At 43.7% G+C, this 19,338-nt stretch overlaps 1 protein-coding gene and 2 long non-coding RNA genes across 5 annotated transcripts in view; 2 read left to right on the top strand and 1 right to left on the bottom strand.

The window, feature by feature from the left end:
• Positions 1-5,918, bottom strand: part of UGP2 (UDP-glucose pyrophosphorylase 2) — a 40,267-nt gene extending 34,349 nt beyond the window's left edge. Inside the window, exon 1 of one of the 3 annotated variants that reach the window (XM_043512041.1) lies at positions 5,623-5,918. In XM_043512041.1, coding sequence (XP_043367976.1) covers positions 5,623-5,899 — 277 coding nt within the window. In that variant the 5' untranslated portion in view covers positions 5,900-5,918. Of the gene's footprint in view, positions 1-4,052; positions 5,325-5,492 lie in introns of those variants that run through there. The other 2 variants (XM_038394245.2, XM_038394244.2) reach the window with 2 other exon arrangements.
• Positions 5,684-6,410, top strand: LOC122459571. Its single transcript, XR_006280357.1, has 2 exons — positions 5,684-6,060; positions 6,248-6,410. It is a non-coding gene; the product is annotated as an uncharacterized LOC122459571 (long non-coding RNA).
• A 5,820-nt stretch (positions 6,411-12,230) lies between these two features.
• LOC122459572 lies at positions 12,231-17,273 on the top strand. Its single transcript, XR_006280358.1, has 3 exons — positions 12,231-12,243; positions 15,623-15,624; positions 17,055-17,273. It is a non-coding gene; the product is annotated as an uncharacterized LOC122459572 (long non-coding RNA).
• Positions 17,274-19,338: the final 2,065 nt, after the last annotated feature.

A 19,338-nucleotide genomic window follows, 5' to 3' on the forward strand; every position in this document is an offset into this window, starting at 1 on the left:
TGCTTGTCAGTTTCATGTTGCTGCTCATGCTAGAAACTGGTGGGAGGGAAGGAAAGAGGGAGATCTACTGTTGCTAACTGCTACCATATTTCATGATCTTGTCTTTTTGTTCTGTATTTGTACAGCACCTAGCACAAGGGAGTCCTTGCCCATAACTAGGGCTCCTAAGAGCTACTGCAATACAAATACATAATCTATTTTCTTTGGTATATAACTAACTGTTCATTTCCAACTTTAACTTCCATAAAGCTAGAGCCCAAATCATGCAAACGCATACAAAAGTATCACAGGGTTACTACTGTGATTCAAGTTACTCACCTATCTATGCCTCAATCCTGCAAGCATATGGACAAATCTAATCCAACATTAAACCAAAGCAATTGTTAAATTTACCAGCCCAGGCTCATGGCTGCTCCTCCATATGGATAACAATGACAGAGAAAAATAATTTTACTTGCCTATCTAAACACAGTTAATAGCCACAGATAAAAAAAATTTCAGGATTATAATGAAAGTAATAACCATAAAATGAGTTGCATAAAATGAGATTGCACACAAAAGCACCTGATAATTGCAAAAGCAATTTATCAAGACTACATTGTCAGATGTGCCAATTACAGATAAACACAAGAGGGAAAAGAATTCTTGTCTTCCAAGTCATCTGCAGCTACCTCATACTTTAGTGGGCATGCTGTGTTTAAACAGTTGTCTGAGGTCAGACTGGGGTGAGATTAAAAAGTGAATAACTGTTCACAGGAGTGGTCAATGTAGAAAATGAGTGACGCAGTATGAAAGTCACAATAAGGGTTTGGAGTTTCAGAGAAAACTAAGTTTTGAAGGTTAACTAGCTGAGATCTTATTTTATTAAAATTCTTTAGTTATGATACAGCATAAAGCTCACTCACAAATACCTCCTGCATGCATGAGTGACCTTTTATCGTGTAAATTAGTAAAAATGGTTGAAAGGTGGAGAGTCCCAACTCAAGGCGTATTTTATCCCTAATTCCTAGTATATTTTGAATCTTTGTTGTTTTCATTTGTGATCCTTTTCAGTAACCCCCAAATGTAACTATTGCATGTACTGACAATTATTTTAACTGCCAGGAATCCTTGTATGTGTTACAGACCAAAAAAGTAGTTTAGACATTGACACTTGCCTAAACCTTAGTGATAAATTAGTAAAAATAGTAAACAAAAGGTTTTATTACCCTGCCAAAAATCAGAATAAAGACACACACTCATTTAGGAAATAGTTTGGACTAAAATTCCAGTCCAATCTCAACACTAACTACTCTTTATATTGGAAAGCCTGTCACTAGTGCCTGTTTGTTTAGTGTTTTTTAAAGGTTCACAATTCAGCCATAAGAGAATGTTTACAATGGCTTGGAACTTGGCATACAATGTCCCAGGAGGAAACCATGGTTCAAGAAACTTGTTGTGGCTAATATCTACTTTTAAGAATCTTTTAAATCCATTTGGTGTTATGAATTTAGATGATTGCTTGTGCAGATTATGCACAGTGAAGGCTGTCCATCAGGGTGGATTTGATTTAAATCACTAGTCAGGAAGACTAGATTTAATCATGAATTTCTACATAAAAGTGCATTCTTGTTGGCTGTTGTAAGCTTAATACATATTCTTCACAACTCAGAGAAAAATGAGATAGATGAGACCCAAACTGGGTCTCTTTTACAGCCTGCTGCCATTATAGGTTTTCCCTTCCAGTGAGAGAATGGTATGGTAGATCTCAAATCAATGAACGCTACACTCAGAAAGACCTCAAGACTCCTGGAATATGCTGCTCAAACAGTTTCACTTTTGTTTCTACTGCCAGTCCCTCCCTTCTCACATTTATCTCCAGACTTCTTCTCTTTGTCCAGATCTATTCCACCCCCAATAATCTTCTATTCATTGAACTTTTTGAAACTTTGCACTTTTAGAGAGAGGTAAGGGATTGATTCTGTGTACACTAATTTGCAGAGGGACAATAGGGTTGAGGTCTATTATTTCTCCCCTCTATATATTATATATTTATTTAAAAACATTTTTGCTCAACAAGCATGTTATCTCTGGAGACACAAATCTACAGTTTGAGAACTGCAAAAGTAAGCATCTCTGATGGTATCTTCTAGACTTAGCACTGAGTCCCATTGGGTAGATAGAAAAATTAACCTAAATAATCTATACAGAAGCCCCTGGAACCCCATAAGATTGGGTCCCTAATCCATGAACTACTGGAACTCATTTACAAAACTTTTCTTAAACATTACATAAATATATTGTCTCATATTATAGAATTAGAATTTGTAATCCCTATTCCATTATGAGATATCTTTGAGCTATAAAGGTATCTTTCTTTAGATATGCTTTTTAAGGAAATAAAATCAAATCAAAAAAATCTGATTTAAATTTTAAAAAAATCAGATTTTTTTCCACCCTGCTGTCCATGTGAATTAAGTAAAGAATAACTAAACCTCAAAGGCACTCTCAGGAGTTCAGGGCACTCTGTATCTCACAGGATGAGACTTTAATAACGTGCATTCTCTTATATACTAAAGTAACTTGTATTAGTTCATTCCATCTTTTTAGAAGCCTTCCATATCCACCCACTCCTCACAACTATCTTCTTTGATTTTCTTTTTTATATTGCTAAAAATAATGTGTGTTTTAAGGATGTAAGTGGACATTTCACCCATTATAAGATATATGAAGCCATTCTGCTCAGGCTAATACTCTATGGTCATGAGCTAAGAAGCAGTTTTGCTATTAACATATAGCCAGTTCAGATTTTAAGCTTAGACTCAAAGATTTCTAAGACTAGTGCTGATATTATCATAGTGAAAAAATATTTGACATTAGCAGCGCAGACTAAATTTCCAAGTGTTTTAATATTGCAGAAAAAAAAATTTTTTAAATAAAAATTTGTTTAAATTGTCAAATTCTAGGCAAATAACTTTAGAAACCTCTCTAATGCTATAAACAGGTTTCAAAAACTATCAGTTTCATAAATGATACCACTTTTCTACAAGATGGCCACCTCCAGCAGTAGGCTGAGAAATGCCAATTGTAATTTTAAGACACTTTTTTAAAAAGAGATACATTTTGCAGTTTATTAATGGTGAAAAGTGGCTTATCTCAGGAATTCTCAGACTGCTGACTCGAGGAAAATGACTAGGTTTCCCCCTTTAATTCACCACATTCTGCTCAGATGTCACAGGGTGACTGCAAACAGTAGATCCATTTACATAGTAAGTGTTCTGCAATGCCTAGGCACACATGCAGAGTTAATAAGACTTGTTTTCAAAACCAATTTTTTTACTCAGTCTTCTGTACAACACATTTATACATACATACAGAAGACAGGGTTATCACTACTACCTTTACTATAGGGAATGTTATTTTGTTGACAGACCTGAATTTGCTATGTACATAAAGCATAGACATGCGATTTGTTTTTATTTTCAAAAATGTTCTTAAGAATCAGTTCAAAGGAGGAAAAAATGCAACAGCAATGCGAAGTAATTTCGCCTCCTGAAGTGACCTCTCCTGATCTAGTCCCTTGTTTCGCAATAAATGAATCTGAAACTGACAGACCACGTATCCGCACAGAGCGAGGAGACGGCCAGAGCCTATCCGAACCTCCCAAAAGGGAGCACAGACACACAAGCTCAATAAATAAATGAAGGGGAGACATTTCAGCATTGCGATACTCCTCCGTGGAGCGCAGATCTCATCTGTTATTCACTACAGATACAGCGGCAGCTGCCTCAACCCGGTTTGGCTGTCGCTGCAGTAAAAGAAACACACAGATAAGCGAGCCCAGCCAGGACATATTGGCCGGCTCCTATCGTCAAATTTAGCAATCAAATCAAAACCACCGCCACCACCAAAATCTTGCAAAGGGTAGCTCTGGAACCGATCAAACTGACGCGCCCAAGCCCCCACCAACTATGATGCCAGGACTACAGGGAGCTACTGAGAAAAAAAAAAAAATCAGCCAACATGCAGAACTGAAGCTGCTCAGAAAAATAAAAACACACCCACTTACTTACCTATTGCAAGTGACATTTTTTCCGTTCTTTAATAAATATTTTCCTTTTATAAATAGAGAATTTACCAAAATTACACTATCAACGCCAGGAGAGGCAATTTTCCCCGTCGCCCCCTTGTGTAGAAGACGTTTCCGTGTTTGGTTTAGTCAACCAGTTATACAGTATCAATAATTTAGAAAGATATTTAATCACTCCCTTGGGGGATGAAAACTCCCCCAGAGAAGCCGCCCACACACTCAAAAAGAAAATTAATAAAGGAACTGGGGGTGGGGGGGATTTTTCCTCCGCTCGGTTCGTCCCAGCTTCTTCCTACACTTGTCCCCTGCAATATATGGCTCTTAAGTCTTGGAAAACTGCTTAAAGGTAAACGCACAAGAATTTAAAATTTCATCAATGAGAGAGGCGGATCTAAAAGCCGCTCCGCTTCAGCACCCCGCCCCTCCCGCCCCCGGGGGCAGGACTGCAGCAGGAATGGGGCGGCCGCCGGCTCAGGCTGTTGCTTTCGCACTCCCCCCCCCCCCCGCCCCCTCACTACAGCCTCCTTCCAATAGCAGGTTCCCCACGAAACCCCCAGCAAATAGCAGCAGCTGCTCCCGAGTCCGCCAAGGAACCCGCCCCTTCCCGTTAAACCAACCCCCCCACCCCACCCCAGGTTAGCGAGAAGGCTCCTTCCATTTACGAGCCGGATTCCCCGCCTGTCCCCACGCCCCCATATGCTGCTGTGTGGGGCTGCTAGTGGCTGATGGGTCTGTGGCTCCTTCCCAGCCCATAGTTTCAGTGAAACCGGAGCGCGCGGCGGCTGGGCTGGGCCTTTCCTTTGCCCTAAAGGGCAGGGCAGGGAGCGGGGCGGGGGGGGGGGGCAGGGATCTCACCTATCACGCTTGGCCCGCCCCGCCAAAGGGTGCGTGTCCTCAGCTGCCCCCCCCAGCCCCTCCCTCACAGCCGCCCGCTGCAGGGGGAGAACGGGAGGGTGGCGTCCTCAGCCAGGCCAGCTTCCTGGGGGAGGGGCAGACAGAGCCAGGGCTGTGTCCCCGGAGCAGCTCTGGGGGAGAAGGAAAGGGGGGGTAGCCGCAGGCCCCCCCCCCCAGCTGTGGGGGGAAGGGGAAGCGTGCCTAGCCCCTGGCCCGCCTTAACACGTTCCCCGCCCCCCAGGTCTGTGCGGCTCCCGCTAACTCCACCTCCCCAGCCCGGCAGGGAGGAGCGCGCTGCGGCGAGGGGCACACCCGGAACACGCTCGGGGCAGCCTCTTCCGGGTCCCCCGACTCAGGCGATGGGGACGGACCCTCCCCCACCAGGATTGCGTCACGTGTCTCCCGGCCGGCTAGCCCTCCCCCCCTCCATGCCGCGGGCTCCCAGCGCGGCGCCCCCCACAGTGACCGGGGAGTCGGGGGGGGGGGGGCGGCGGCGTGCAGCAGCCCCGAAGCCAGCCGAGATACGCACCTCGTTGCGGCACAGCCGCGCGGGGCGGGGGCTAACGCTCAGCCTATGGCGACTCCCTGAGGGGTGTATTGCACAAAAGGGGTTCTCGCTCCCTGGACGGGGGGGGGGGGGGGTCACACACCCGCCTCACTTTGCTCCGGGCGCCGCCGCCAAGCGGAAGTGCCGCCTCCGGGTCCGGCCCAGGCAGACCATAGGCCGCGTCGGCCGCCAATCAGCGCGCGGGGCGCTAGCGGGTGCCCGCGCGGGAGCTGGTGGGGCAGGCCGCGAGCGAGGGGCCCCGGCGCAGCCAGCGCACGAGCCGGTTCGTGCGTCTCGCGCGCCAGCAACCGAAGTCGGCGGGGCTGGGGTGGGAGAGGCAGGACCGGGCGAAACGCCGGCGGCGGGGGTTTGTGAAGCGGGTGTCGCATGGGCCATCCCCGCCACGGCTCGTGAATTGAGGAGGGGCCGCACCTGGGCGTGTGCGGGGGGGAGAGGGGAAGGCGGCGGGGTCACAGCCGCAGTCGCTGAGCCAGATTCATTAGTGGGGGCTCGTGACGACAGTGAGGGATACGGTAGCAACTGGTGACAGGTTTCAGAGTAGCAGCCCTGTGAGTCTGTATTTGCAAAAAGAAAAGGAGGACTTGTGGCACCTTAGAGACTAACCAATTTATTTGAGCATAAGCTTTCGTGAGCTATAGCTCGCTTAAGCGAGCTATAGCTCACGAAAGCTTATGCTCAAATAAATTGGTTAGTCTCTAAGGTGCAACTGGTGACAGTTCACAGGGGCGGAGTAAATGATCCGATGAGTATGAACAAAGTTCTCTGTAGCCGCCTGATTCAAGATTTAACATTTCTAATGTAAGTAAATTATAGGCATTCACAGCCCACCATCGGGGTTGCCCCATATGCAAGTTTCTTGAGCATTGCATTTGTCATAAATATGAAGGGAAGGGTAACAACGTTACCTGTATACAGTGCTATAAAACCCCTCCTGGCCTGAGGCCCAATATCCTTTTACCTGTAAAGGGTTAAGAAGTTCAGGTAACCTGGCTGGCACCTGACCAAAAGGAACAATAAGGGGACAAGATACTTTCAAATCTAGGTGGGGGAGAAGGCTTTTGTATGTCTGTTCTGTGTGCTTGCTGGAGAGAGATCAAGAAAGCAAGCAATCCAATTCCATTAGTAAGTACTAGCAAGGAAATGCTTTAGTTTACTTTTGTTTTGGCTTGTAATTTTCTCTGTGCTGAGAGGAAGGTGTATTCCTGGTTTTCTTTTTGTAATTTTAAAGTTTTTTAATGCTCTGTGTTTTTAAATCTGATTGCCCTGTGAGATTAGCTTCCCTTCTAATTTTACAGAGGTGCTTCTTTTACCTTTTTTCTTTCTAATAAAGTTCTGTTTCTTTTAAGAGCCTGACAGATTTCTCTATTGCGCCAAGACTCAGGGGTTTGGGTCTGTGATCACTTTGTAACCAATTGGTTAGGATATTATTCTCAAGCCTCCCCAGGAAATGGGGTGTAAGGGCTTGGGGGGATATTTTGGGGGAATAGGAACTCCAAGTGGTTCTTTCCCTGATTCTTTGTTAAATCGCTTGGTGGTGGCAGCATACCCTCCAAGGGCAAAGAGTTTGTGCCTTGGGGACGTTTTACCCTAAGCTGGTAGAAATAAGCTTGGGGGGGGGTCTTTCATGCGGGTCTCACATCTGTACCCTAGAGTTCAGAGTGGGGAACCCTGACAGCATTGCTTTAACCCCAGCCTGCATCACTGTGTGAGATGTTGCTTAGCAAATCATAGTTGTGTTGCAACAGAGCATCCCCATCTTTCAATGGGATATTTGCCCAAGGAAGGTTCCATGTTGGAGCCAGAGTTTGTGTGACTTGAGAATGAATGCATCGATGCAATAAATGAATATTCATATTGACGAATGTGCTATATGTAGGAACAAGTCTGATGACTTTTGAGGTGTCATACGGGATCACTAAGAGTTTGAGAAGTTCTGGTCCAACAAGGTAAACCACCTGGAGTTATCCTGGACAACCACACCATTAGTTAGCCATAACTCTGTATTGTGAATGATTTATCAACTTAGTTCAATAAAAAAAATTGGTGTATAGGAATAGCTTTATCAGTAGCTTTATCTATATTATGTATCATCACTGGAGGAATTTACATCATCTGCAAAAGAATGAACTAAAGGGACCTATTGTTACCACGGGCAGGGGAGTAGTGGGTTTTTTATCTAATGTGTTAAAGTCCTGTGCTGTTCCAGCATTGCTGCTTAGGTAGGACCTGTCTAGTAATAGTCTTGTCTGCAGTGTCTAGATCATCTTCACCACACAACGTTTCATAGCACCCTTTGGGTAGTCATTCTGCCATTTAGTGGTAGAATATCTGTGTGCTTGGCGGTACTAAAACTTGTTCCAACCAATATCTCCCTTTGTAATGGCATATGCAGGAGACTTTATCAAAGGTCCAGTAGAATAATTAATTTGCATCTATCATTGATAAAGATCTTGGAGCCAAAACCATAGCTCTTGGTTATCTGTAATAAAATAAAGGTAACATAATAGAGCATATGCTTTCCATGGCAGAGGAAGTCTATATTTTAACCATCTCTCCACTCTTAACAAAATAATTCAACTATATTGGATTGTATATAAATAATTGAGACTACTAGCTGTTGTTTTTCTGATATCTGCAGTTTAAAGAAGAACCATCTGCCTGCAAGTACACTATCAATCAACTATTTCATTACAAGAGATCCACAAATCTGGTGCTTTCTCACTTTTATAAAATGATGAATCTTGAAACTCAGGTTACAGAAAATTGAATACAAGTCAAAGAAATCATATCTACATCAATCTGGTTTTCTGCTGTCTGTCATTTTTAGGTCTTATTTTAAAAGCAGTTATACATTTGGTTCTTAGACTGAGAGGAAGCGTAAAAGGACACAAGCTAGATTTTCAAGTGTTATGAATCAGCATAGCTCCATGGCCCACAGTATTCACTAATGAAATCCACAGTTTAGACGTTCACCTCCACCCTGTATAGGTGAAGTGTTTTGAAACACCTGTTTCAATCCATGTAGTAAATAATATACCTGTATAAAAATGCAACACTGCACACTGAAGTTTACCTTTTTGATAGTTAAAATGTGAAACACTCATAGGGGAGCTTGAATATAGACTTCTGATGCTGTAATTATATACACAGGTAATATGTGTAGGTGCTGTGTTTTATACGTTTGTTCTGATTTCTGTAAAAGTTTAACTGCAAACTAAAAAAATTAATTAATCAGCCTTAAGTGTCATTTGTACCCACTAACCAACTTCTGGGAGCTCTTCTACAGAAATACTTTTAATTGTTAAATATTTACTTTGCTTCCTATGCAATCCTTCTAGCATTTCTTGGTTTGATAAATCTGTCCAGAATATAACATTCAATTACAGGGATGGGCAAACTATGGCCTCTGTGGGCCAGATCCGGTCCCTCAGGGCTTTGGATCCGGCCTGCAGAATTACCACCCCCATGGCACCGCGGGCCCTGCGCCACTCCCAGAAGAGGCCAGTGCCACGTCCCTGCAGCCCTCCTGCACCCCAACCCCCTTCCCTGAGCCCCCTTGTACTGCCCTCACCCCTCCTCTGCCCCAACCCCTTTTCCTGAGCTCCTTCCTGCACACCGCACCTCCTCCTGCACCCTAACCCCCTGCCCCAGCCCTACATTCATGGCCCTTCAAGCAATTTCCCCACCCTGATGTGGCCCTTGGGCCAAAAAGTTTGCCCACCCCTGTTCTATTACATCATGGATACAATTTACGTAATATGAAATTCTAAAAAATAATTGCAATTTTTATTTGATTTGTTCATGTGATATGACAAACACTTACATTTATCTTAAATTAGTTTTAAGATATACATGAAGCAATAGACCTCATCCAATGTCCACTGGAATCAATGGAAAGACTCCCACTGACTTCAAAAGACATTGGATCAGTCCCAATATGTTTCTTATATTAGTACACCCTCATTCATAGATAAAACTATTTCTTTCACTCCTACAGTGAGTTGCAATGAAACATGGTATTGTGATGTAACAAAATTATCTACTCTGAGATCTCTAAGATATTTTTAGCAAACTAGGGAGTGCCAAAAAGATTATTTTTTTTTTAATTATAAAGTTAGGCCTAATGTCATTCTTTGTTGAATACACCCACACACACAGATGCTTGTGCTCAATTCAAATTGCACTAATCTTTGCAGTTCACCTTTAAGATTTTGACCATTATTAATAGCAGAACAATCAGCATTTACACTGTTCATAACATACAACACTGGAAAGAAGACTCACCGTTGCAAAACTAAATTGTATTGTGTGAGTGACTTTCAGTTGCATATCTTACAATGGTTTGTGTCACAACAAATATTTAACTTCTAGAGTGCAAATTTCATAGCCATAGTTTCTAAATTTTTTTGTGGAGCAGCTGCAGTTGTTATGTAAAGATGTAGAGTATGGCTGCAGAAAACAGAAGTCATCTCCATTTTGCAAGGCAGTTTTGCTGACTGCAGGGTGCTGTAGGCTTCAGTTAAAGCCAGGGTCTGGTGGCTGTTGTGAGTTACATAATGTTTAAATAAAAAAATAACTTAGTTATTTAAATACAAGCTCATCAGATTTTACTGTGAAGAACACAGTTGCAGGAGTGGATGGATTTCAGAGCAACCATGAAGAACTTTCACAGCAATTCCAGACACCTGGACTGTATGAATAAACCCCACACGAATGGACAGCCTGAAACCACCACCACCAGAATTATGGTTGAGGCCAATATAGAGGGAATTTAAACATTGCAGAAGTTCTTATATTTGGTTGCAAAGGATGCACACAAAGTGCATAGTGGTATGAAAGTGGCTCTGTTAACTGTATTAATCTACAGGCCCTAGATATTTGTAAAAAGATAAAGAGTACTTGTGGCACCTTAGAGACTAACAAATTTATTTGAGCATAAGCTTTCGTGAGCTACAGCTCACTTCATCGGATACATTCAGTGGAAAATACAGTGGGGAGATTTATATACACAGAGAACATGAAACAATGGGTATTACCATGAAGAGTGATCAGGAAAGGTGAGCTATTACCCCCTGAGAGCGGGGGGGCGGGAGGGGAACCTTTTGTAGTGATATTCAAGGTGGGCCATTTCCAGCAGTTGATGAGAATGTCTGAGGAACAGTGGAGGGTGTGTGTGTGAGGGAGGGGAAATAACTCGGGGAAATAGTTTTACTTTGTGTAATGACCCATCCACACCCAGTCTCTATTCAAACCTAAGTTAATTGTATCCAGTTTGCAAATTAATTCCAATTCAGCAGTCTCTCCTTGGAGTCTGTTTTTGAAGGTTTTTTGTTGAAGAATAGCCACTCTTAGGTCTGTAATCGAGTGACCAGAGAGATTGAAGTGTTCTCCGACTGGTTTTTGAATGTTATAATTCTTGATGTCTGATTTGTGTCCATTTATTCTTTTACGTAGAGACTGTCCACAGTTTGACCAATGTACATGGCAGAGGGGCATTGCATGATGGCATATATCACATTGGTAGATGTGCAGGTGAATGAGCCTCTGATAGTGTGGCTGATGTGATTAGGCCCTATAAGGGTGTCCCCTGAATAGATCTGTGGTCACAGTTGGCAACGAGCTTTGTTGCAAGGATAGGTTCCTGGGTTAGTGGTTCTGTTATGTGGTGTGTGGTTGCTGGTGAGTATTTGCTTCAGGTTGGGGGGCTGTCTGTAAGCAAGGACTGGCCTGTCTCCCAAGATCTGTAATAGTGATGGGTCGTCCTTCAGGATAGGTTGTAGATCCTTGATGATGCGTTGGAGAGGTTTTAGTTGGGGGCTGAAGGTGATGGCTTCTGAAGGTAGTGGCGTTCTGTTATTTTCTTTGTTGGGCCTGTCCTGTAGTAGGTGACTTCTGGGTATTCTTCTGGCTCTGTCAATCTGTTTCTTCACTTCAGCAGGTGGGTATTATAGTTAGTTGTAAGAATGCTTGATAGAGATCTTGTAGGTGTTTGTCTCTGTCTGAGGGGTTGGAGCAAATGCGGTTGTATCGTAGAGCTTGACTGTAGACAATGGATCGTGTGGTGTGATCTGGGTGAAAACTGGAGGCATGCAGGTTGGAATAGGGGTCAGTAGGTTTCCGGTATAGGGTGGTGTTTATGTGACCATCGTTTATTAGCACCGTAGTGTCCAGGAAGTGGATCTCTTGTGTGGACTGGTCCAGGCTGAGGTTGATGGTGGGATGGAAATTGTTGAAATCATGGTGGAATTCCTCAAGGGCTTCTTTTCCATGGGTCCAGATGATGAAGATGTCATCAATGTAGTGCAAGTAGAGTAGGGGCATTATGGGACAAGAGCTGAGGAAGCGTTGTTCTAAGTCAGAACTAACAGACTAACATGGCTGCTACTCTGAAACCAGCCATAAAAATGTTGGCATATTGTGGGGCCATGCGGGTACTCATCGCAGTGCCGCTGATTTGAAGGTATACATTGTCCCCAAATGTGAAATAGTTATGGGTGAGGATAAAGTCACAAAGTTCAGCCACCAGGTTAGCCATGACATTATCAGGGATACTGTTCCTGATGGCTTGTAGTCCATCCTTCTGTGGAATGTTGGTGTAGAGGGCTTCTACATCCATAGTGGCCAGGATGGTGTTTTCAGGAAGATCACCAATGGATTGTAGTTTCCTCAGGAAGTCAGTGGTGTTTCAAAGATATCTGGGAGTGCTGGTAGCGTAGGGCCTGAGGAGGGAGTCTACATAGCCAGACAACCCTGCTGTCAAGGTGCCAATGCCTGAGATGATGGTGCGTCCAGGATTTCCAGGTTTATGGATCTTGGGTAGCAGATAGAATACCCCAGGTCGGGGTTCCAGGGGTGTGACTGTGCGGATTTGTTCTTGTGCTTTTTCAGGGAGTTTCTTCAGCAAATGCTGTAGTTTCTTTTGGTAACCCTCAGTGGAATCAGAGGGTAATGGCTTGTAGAAAGTGGTGTTGGAGAGCTGCCTAGTAGCCTCTTGTTCATACTCCGACCTATTCATGATGACGACAGCACCTCCTTTGTCAGCCTTTTTGATTATGATGTCAGAGTTGTTTCTGAGGCTGTGGATGGCATTGTGTTCTGCACGACTGAGGTTATGGGGCAAGAGATGCTGCTTTTCCACAATTTCAGCCCGTGCACATCGGCGGAAGCACTCTATGTAGAAGTCCAGTCTGTTGTTTCGACCTTCAGGATGAGTCCACCCAGAATCCTTCTTTTTGTAGTTTTGGTAGGAAGGTCTCTGTGGGTTAGTATGTTGTTCAGAGGTGTGTTGAAAATATTCCTTGAGTCGGAGACGTCGAAAATAGGATTCTAGGTCACCACAGAACTGTATCATGTTCATGCGGGTGGAGGGGCAGAAGGAGAGGCCCAGATAGGACAGATTCTTCTGCTGGGCTAAGAGTATAGTTGGATAGATTAACAATATTGCTGGGTGGGTTAAGGGAACCACTGTTGTGGCCCCTTGTGGCATGTAGTAGTTTAGATAGTTTAGTGTCCTTTTTCTTTTGTAGAGAAGCAAAGTGTGTGTTGTAAATGGCTTGTCTAGTTTTTGTAAAGTCCAGCCACGAGGAAGTTTGTGTGGAAGGTTGTTTTTTTATGAGAGTATCCAGTTTTGAGAGCTCATTATTAATCTTTCCCTGTTTGCTGTAGAGGATGTTGATCAGGTGGTTCCGCAATTTCTTTGAGAGTGTGTGGCACAAGCTGTCAGCATAGTCTGTGTGGTATGTAGATTGTAATGGATTTTTTACCTTCAGTTCTTTTGGTATGATGTCCATCTGTTTGCATTTGGAAAGGAAGATGATGTCTGTCTGTATCTGTACGAGTTTTTTCATGAAGTTGATAGATGTTGACACCAACATTCCACACAAAGATGGACTACAAGCCGTCAGGAACAGTATCCCTGATAATGTCACAGCTAACCTGGTGGCTGAACTTTGTGACTTTGTCCTCACCCATAACTATTTCACATTTGGGGACAATGTATACCTTCAAATCAGCAGCCCTGTGATGGGCACCCGCATGGCCCCACAGTATGCCAACATTTTTATGGCTGACTTAGAACAATGCTTCCTCAGCTCTCGTCCCCTAATGCCCCTACTCTACTTGCACTACACTGATGACATCTTCATCATCTGGATCCATGGAAAAGAAGCCCTTGAGGAATTCCACCATGATTTCAACAATTTCCATCCCACCATCAACCTCAGCCTGGATCAGTCCACACAAGAGATCCACTTCCTGGACGCTACGGTGTTAATAAACGATGGTCACACAAACACCACCCTACACCGGAAACCTACTGACCGCTATTCCTACCTACTTGCCTCCAGCTTTCACCCAGATCACACCACACGATCCATTGTCTACAGCAAAGCTCTACGATACAATCGCATTTGCTCCACTTCCTCAGACAGAGACAAACACCTACAAGATCTCTATCAAGCATTCTTACAACTACAATACCCACCTGCTGAAGTGAAGAAACAGATTGACAGAGCCAGAAGAGTACCCAGAAGTCACCTACTACAGGACAGGCCCAACGAAGAAAATAACAGAACGCCACTAGCCATCACCTTCAGCCCCCAACTAAAACCTCTCCAATGCATCATCAAGGATCTACAACCTATCCTGAAGGACGACCCATCACTCTCACAGATCTTGGGAGACAGGCCAGGCCTTGCTTACAGACAGCCCCCAACCTGAAGCAAATACTCACCAGCAACCACACACCACACAACAGAACCACTAATCCAGGAACCTATCCTTGCAACAGAGCCTGTTGCCAACTGTGACCACATATCTATTCAGGGGACACCATCATAGGGCCTAATCACATCAGCCACACTATCAGAGGCTCGTTCACCTGCACATCTACCAATGTGATATATGCCATCATGTGCCAGCAATGACCCTCCGCCATGTACATTGGCCAAACTGGACAGTCTCTACGTAAAAGAATAAATGGACACAAATCAGACGTCAAGAATTATAACATTCAAAAACCAGTTGGAGAACACTTCAATCTCTCTGGTCACTCGATTACAGACCTAAGAGTGGCTATCCTTCAACAAAAAAACTTCAAAAACAGACTCCAAGGAGAGACTGCTGAATTGGAATTAATTTGCAAACTGGATACAATTAACTTAGGCTTGAATAGAGACTGGGAGTGGATGGGTCATTACACAAAGTAAAACTATTTCCCCATGTTATTTCCCACACACACACACACATACCCTCCACTGTTCCTCAGTCGTTCTTGTCAACTGCTGGAAATGGCCCACCTTGATTATCACTACTAAAGTTTTTCTTCCTCCCCCGCCCCCTTGCTGGTAATAGCTCATCTTAAGTGATCACTCTCCTTACAGTGTGTAGAATAACACCCATTGTTTCGTGTTCTCTGTGTATATAAATCTCCCCACTGTATTTTCCACTGAATGCATCCAATGAAGTGAGCTGTAGCTCATGAAAGCTTATGCTCAAATAAATTTGTTAGTCTCTAAGGTGGCACAAGTACTCCTTTTCTTTTTGCGACTACAGACTAACACGGCTGCTACTCTGAAACTAGATATTTGTAATAACTTTCAGCTCTCATCTGTCTTGTTTTTGATGGGGACCTACGATTTTTTGAAGATTACTGAGTACCTTGAAAAAATGAAACCTATTAATATGGGTTGGGTGAAACCTTGTTGAAGTTGGTGGATGTTGCTGCCTTTAATTGTTTCTTCATGTAGACCCTGAATGACTTTCCTTTATGTAACCATGTAGCTGAAACAACAGGAGTACCACCCAAAACACAGGCACATAGCAAAGCTTGAATACAAGTTAAACTGTAAAAAGAAAAGGAGTACTTGTGGCACCTTAGAGACTAACAAATTTATTAGAGCATAAGCTTTCGTGAGCTACAGCTCACTAACACGGCTGCTACTCTGAAACCTGTCATTATGCAAGTTAAACTGTGTGGCTCAAGGGTTTTCGCTGCAGATAGGTAGAGCAAATGTGGGAGGTAAGGCTCTGATTGGTGGAACTGTGCCTGAGACAAAAGGCAGAAAGCCCAGAGAAGCTGAGAGGTAAGGCAGCAGTGGTAGTGTGGCTCTGAGAAAAAGCTAAGAGCTTTTGGGTTGGGTGCTGCCTATCTGGAGTTTGGAGTTGTGGGCACTGAAACTCTCTTGTTTGATTCCTACTGTATTCTGGGAAACAGTACTTTGTATATTCTTTGTAAATAAGCAGGATTGCCTCAAAGATGCGGTACTCCAGCAATTTTTCCTCCTAATGAAAACAACGTGGCAATGACACTAATACTGACTAACTGCTTGGGCCAAACCAAGAAAGATTCCTCGTCCACACCAGAGTGCAAATGCACATTTAACTACATGTTACAGACTAGAATCTCCAGAGCCAGTTTTTTAAGTTTTGCCTCTTTAAGGTATTCCCTGAGTAGAGACAACGAGATGATGTGCTGCAATGTTAGGATGATACATAAGCATTGGCTAAAAGATTATGAGATGACTGCAGTTTTGTGGGGCTTTTAATAAAAATGATAGACCAGGCACAATTGCAAGTGCAAGCTTTAAGTGAGGAGGGCAGTCAGTCTCGTGTATAGGCTCTTATCACACAGCAGAGTATGAAGGATGGGCATGAGAAGAAAACATGAAGAAATCAGGCATTGCAAGAAAGGGCACAAAGCTTGTTAGGGCATGGCTACGCTTGCAGATGTAGAGTGCTGTGAGTTAAACTCACCTTCGGAGAGCGCAGTACGGAAAGTGCTGCAGTCTGTCCACACTGACAGCTGACAGCACACTGGCGTGGCCACATTTGCAGCGGCATTAGGAGCGGTGCATTATGGGCAGCTATCCCAGCATGCAAGTGACTGCAACGTGGTTTTCAAATGAGGGGGGTGGAGTGTGACAGGGAGTGTGTTGTGTGTATGACGGGGGCAGAAAGTGCGGTTTTGGGGTGTTGAGAGTGTGTCAGCTTGCTGTCTTGTAAGTTCACTCCCCTTCCCCCCACCTCTCTCTCACTCACTCAAAGCAAACAGTAAATGTTTGCTTTTTCTCTGAACTGATAAGCAGCCGGAGCTTTGAAAGGGCATTTCCGCATTCCTGCAGCCAATTTCACAACAATGACAAAAGTGGCCGCTTGACTTAAGAGGATTATGGGACGTTTCCAGAGGCTGATCAGAGTGTAGTAAAGCAACACCTCATTCACACTGGTGCTGCCGGTGCTCCAGTAGGGGCGCAACAAATGTTATTCCACTCGCTGAGGTGGAATACCAGCAGCTCTGTAGCTGCAGAGTCAGAGCGCTCTACGTGCCTTGCCAGTGTGGATGGGTAGTGAGCTATTGCGCCCGGGGCTCCTTTATTGCGCTGTAACTCGCAAGTGTAGCGAAGCCCTAAGGCCTTGTCTACACTACCACTTTACAGCACTGAAACTTTCTTGCTGAGGGGTGTGAAAAAACACCCCCCCCCGAGTGATGCAAGTTTCAGCACTGTAAAGTGGCAGTGTGGACAGTGCACTAGTGTTGGTAGCTACTCCCCCCGTGGGGGTGGTTTTTTACAGCACTGCGAGAGCTCTGTCCCAGCACTCTGCCGTGACTACACAGCCACCTTCAAGCGTTGCCGTGGCAGCACTTTAACGTTGGGTAGTGAAGACATACCCAAAGTGAGCAAAGCAAAACTGAACAGACATTATAGGAAGTACCAGTAACCCAGGGCAGTGAATTTAGACTCCCTGCTGAGAGGCATCCCCCACTCTTCAGGGGTTGATGCACACAGGCTCCTGGGCTTGGACCCAAGGGTGAAGGAGGGAATGAGTCCTTCTATCCCTCTCTGCCTTAAAGACTGAGGCTCCTCAACCAATCAGGGAGCCAAATGCCAAGCGCTCTAACCACTAGACTGCCCAGCCCTCCAATCCCCTTGCTATAGTACTTCTCCCCATGTCATCTAGGAATAGCCAGGCACAGCTGATAAAAGACAAAAACACCATATCACCTGTGGGCAAACACTTTTCACAAAAAGAAAAGGAGTACTTGTGGCACCTTAGAGACTAACAAATTTATTTGAGCATAAGCTTTTGTGAGCTACAGCTCACTTCATCGCATGAAAGCTTATGCTCAAATAAATTTGTTAGTCTCTAAAGTGCCACACGTCCTCCTTTTCTTTTTGCGAATACAGACTAACACGGCTGCTACTCTGAAACTTTTCACAAAGCGATTGCTCTGTATCGGTCCTCATCCTGAAAGGAAACACTTTCAAAACACTTTCAAAAGATGAGCCTGGGATCTTAAATCCATAACTTTGCTAAACACTAGAAATCAGGGACTGCATAAAGAATCTGGATTTATAGTGTATTACAACAATCTGTAACCCACTAACAATGTGCTCCAGCTGCTTCCCCACCCTTTTCCTCCCTATGATTGGAAGGGTGTTAATAGGCCATTTCACCTTGAATGGTCACCTTGAAATATATGTTAACTGCTTATGGTAAACAATCTGTTCAAATCTTGTATTTAACAGTGACAGTTTGAGTAGTTTCTCAGACCTGAAGAAGAGCTCCATGTAGCTCTAAAGCTTGTTGATCCAATAAAAGATATTACCTCATCCATTTTGTCTCTAATATCCTAGGACCAACATGGCTATGACACTGCATATTGATAGAAAGTGGCACTTCCACCATGAGGAAATTTTAGATGTACATAAAAACTTCAAGCAACCAGACTTGAAAATTCTGCCCATCACTGTTTGGTTCCCTCAAGTTACTGCACAAAAAGAATTAACAGCTGAAGCCAGAGATGCAGGTGCAAGTGAAGTGCTTTGACCAGTAAAGGATTCTCCAAGGGTGTACATAGATATGGTCCCTTTGAGTTACTTGCTGCAGTCTGTTTCGATTTTTGTCTTGACCACTGTAAGGGCAGTCACTAACAAAAAATATTGCTATGTTTAAGTGATTGAACTTTCACTTGATACTGGAATAAGTGAGCTGTAGCTCTTGAAAGCTTATGCTCAAATAAATTTGTTAGTCTCTAAGGTGCCACAAGTCCTCCTTTTCTTTTTTTCGATCTAGTCATGTCACTGGTCATTGAGCCTGGTGATGCTTACAAGAAAATCTCATTGAATTCCAATAGTAGAATCCTGCTCACTCAGTAGCTGGTGCTGAGGGAATTGTGCATTGTTCTATGGAAGAGAAAATCTTGCTTAGAATGGGATAAATGTTTGCATCTTTATTCTAATAATGTACAAAGCCCTAGGCAGTTGGATGTTATTACAGAGCCTTACTATAAAGTTTTTAAAGAATTAAAGCACAATTATCTTAATTTGAGATGTCATGTCCCTTGTGGTAACATGTTAAAAAAAATTCCACTGTAGATTGCATCACACTTCTGTTTTTCCCCTGAATTCTGATGTATGAATCACAATGTGATTGTAATAATAATGACCCACACTTACTTTTCACAGCTACAAAATAAGTATTCTTAACAATGAAAAGAAAAGGAGTACTCGTGGCACCTTAGAGATTAACAAATTTATTTGAGCATAAGCTTTTGTGAGCTACAGCTCACTTCATCGCATGAAAGCTTATGCTCAAATAAATTTGTTAGTCTCTAAAGTGCCACACGTCCTCCTTTTCTTTTTGCGAATACAGACTAACACGGCTGCTACTCTGAAACCTGTCATCTTAACAATGAGGAATTTACATTTACCCAATCAATGAGAACGTGGAAAACTCAGAAGTTGTTGCAACAGAGGCAAAGGGAGTTGGGACTGAACTTTATTCAGAAACATTCAATCTGTGTATT

This window comes from Dermochelys coriacea, chromosome 3 (assembly GCF_009764565.3).
Source record: "Dermochelys coriacea isolate rDerCor1 chromosome 3, rDerCor1.pri.v4, whole genome shotgun sequence".
Taxonomy (NCBI): domain Eukaryota; kingdom Metazoa; phylum Chordata; order Testudines; family Dermochelyidae; genus Dermochelys; species Dermochelys coriacea.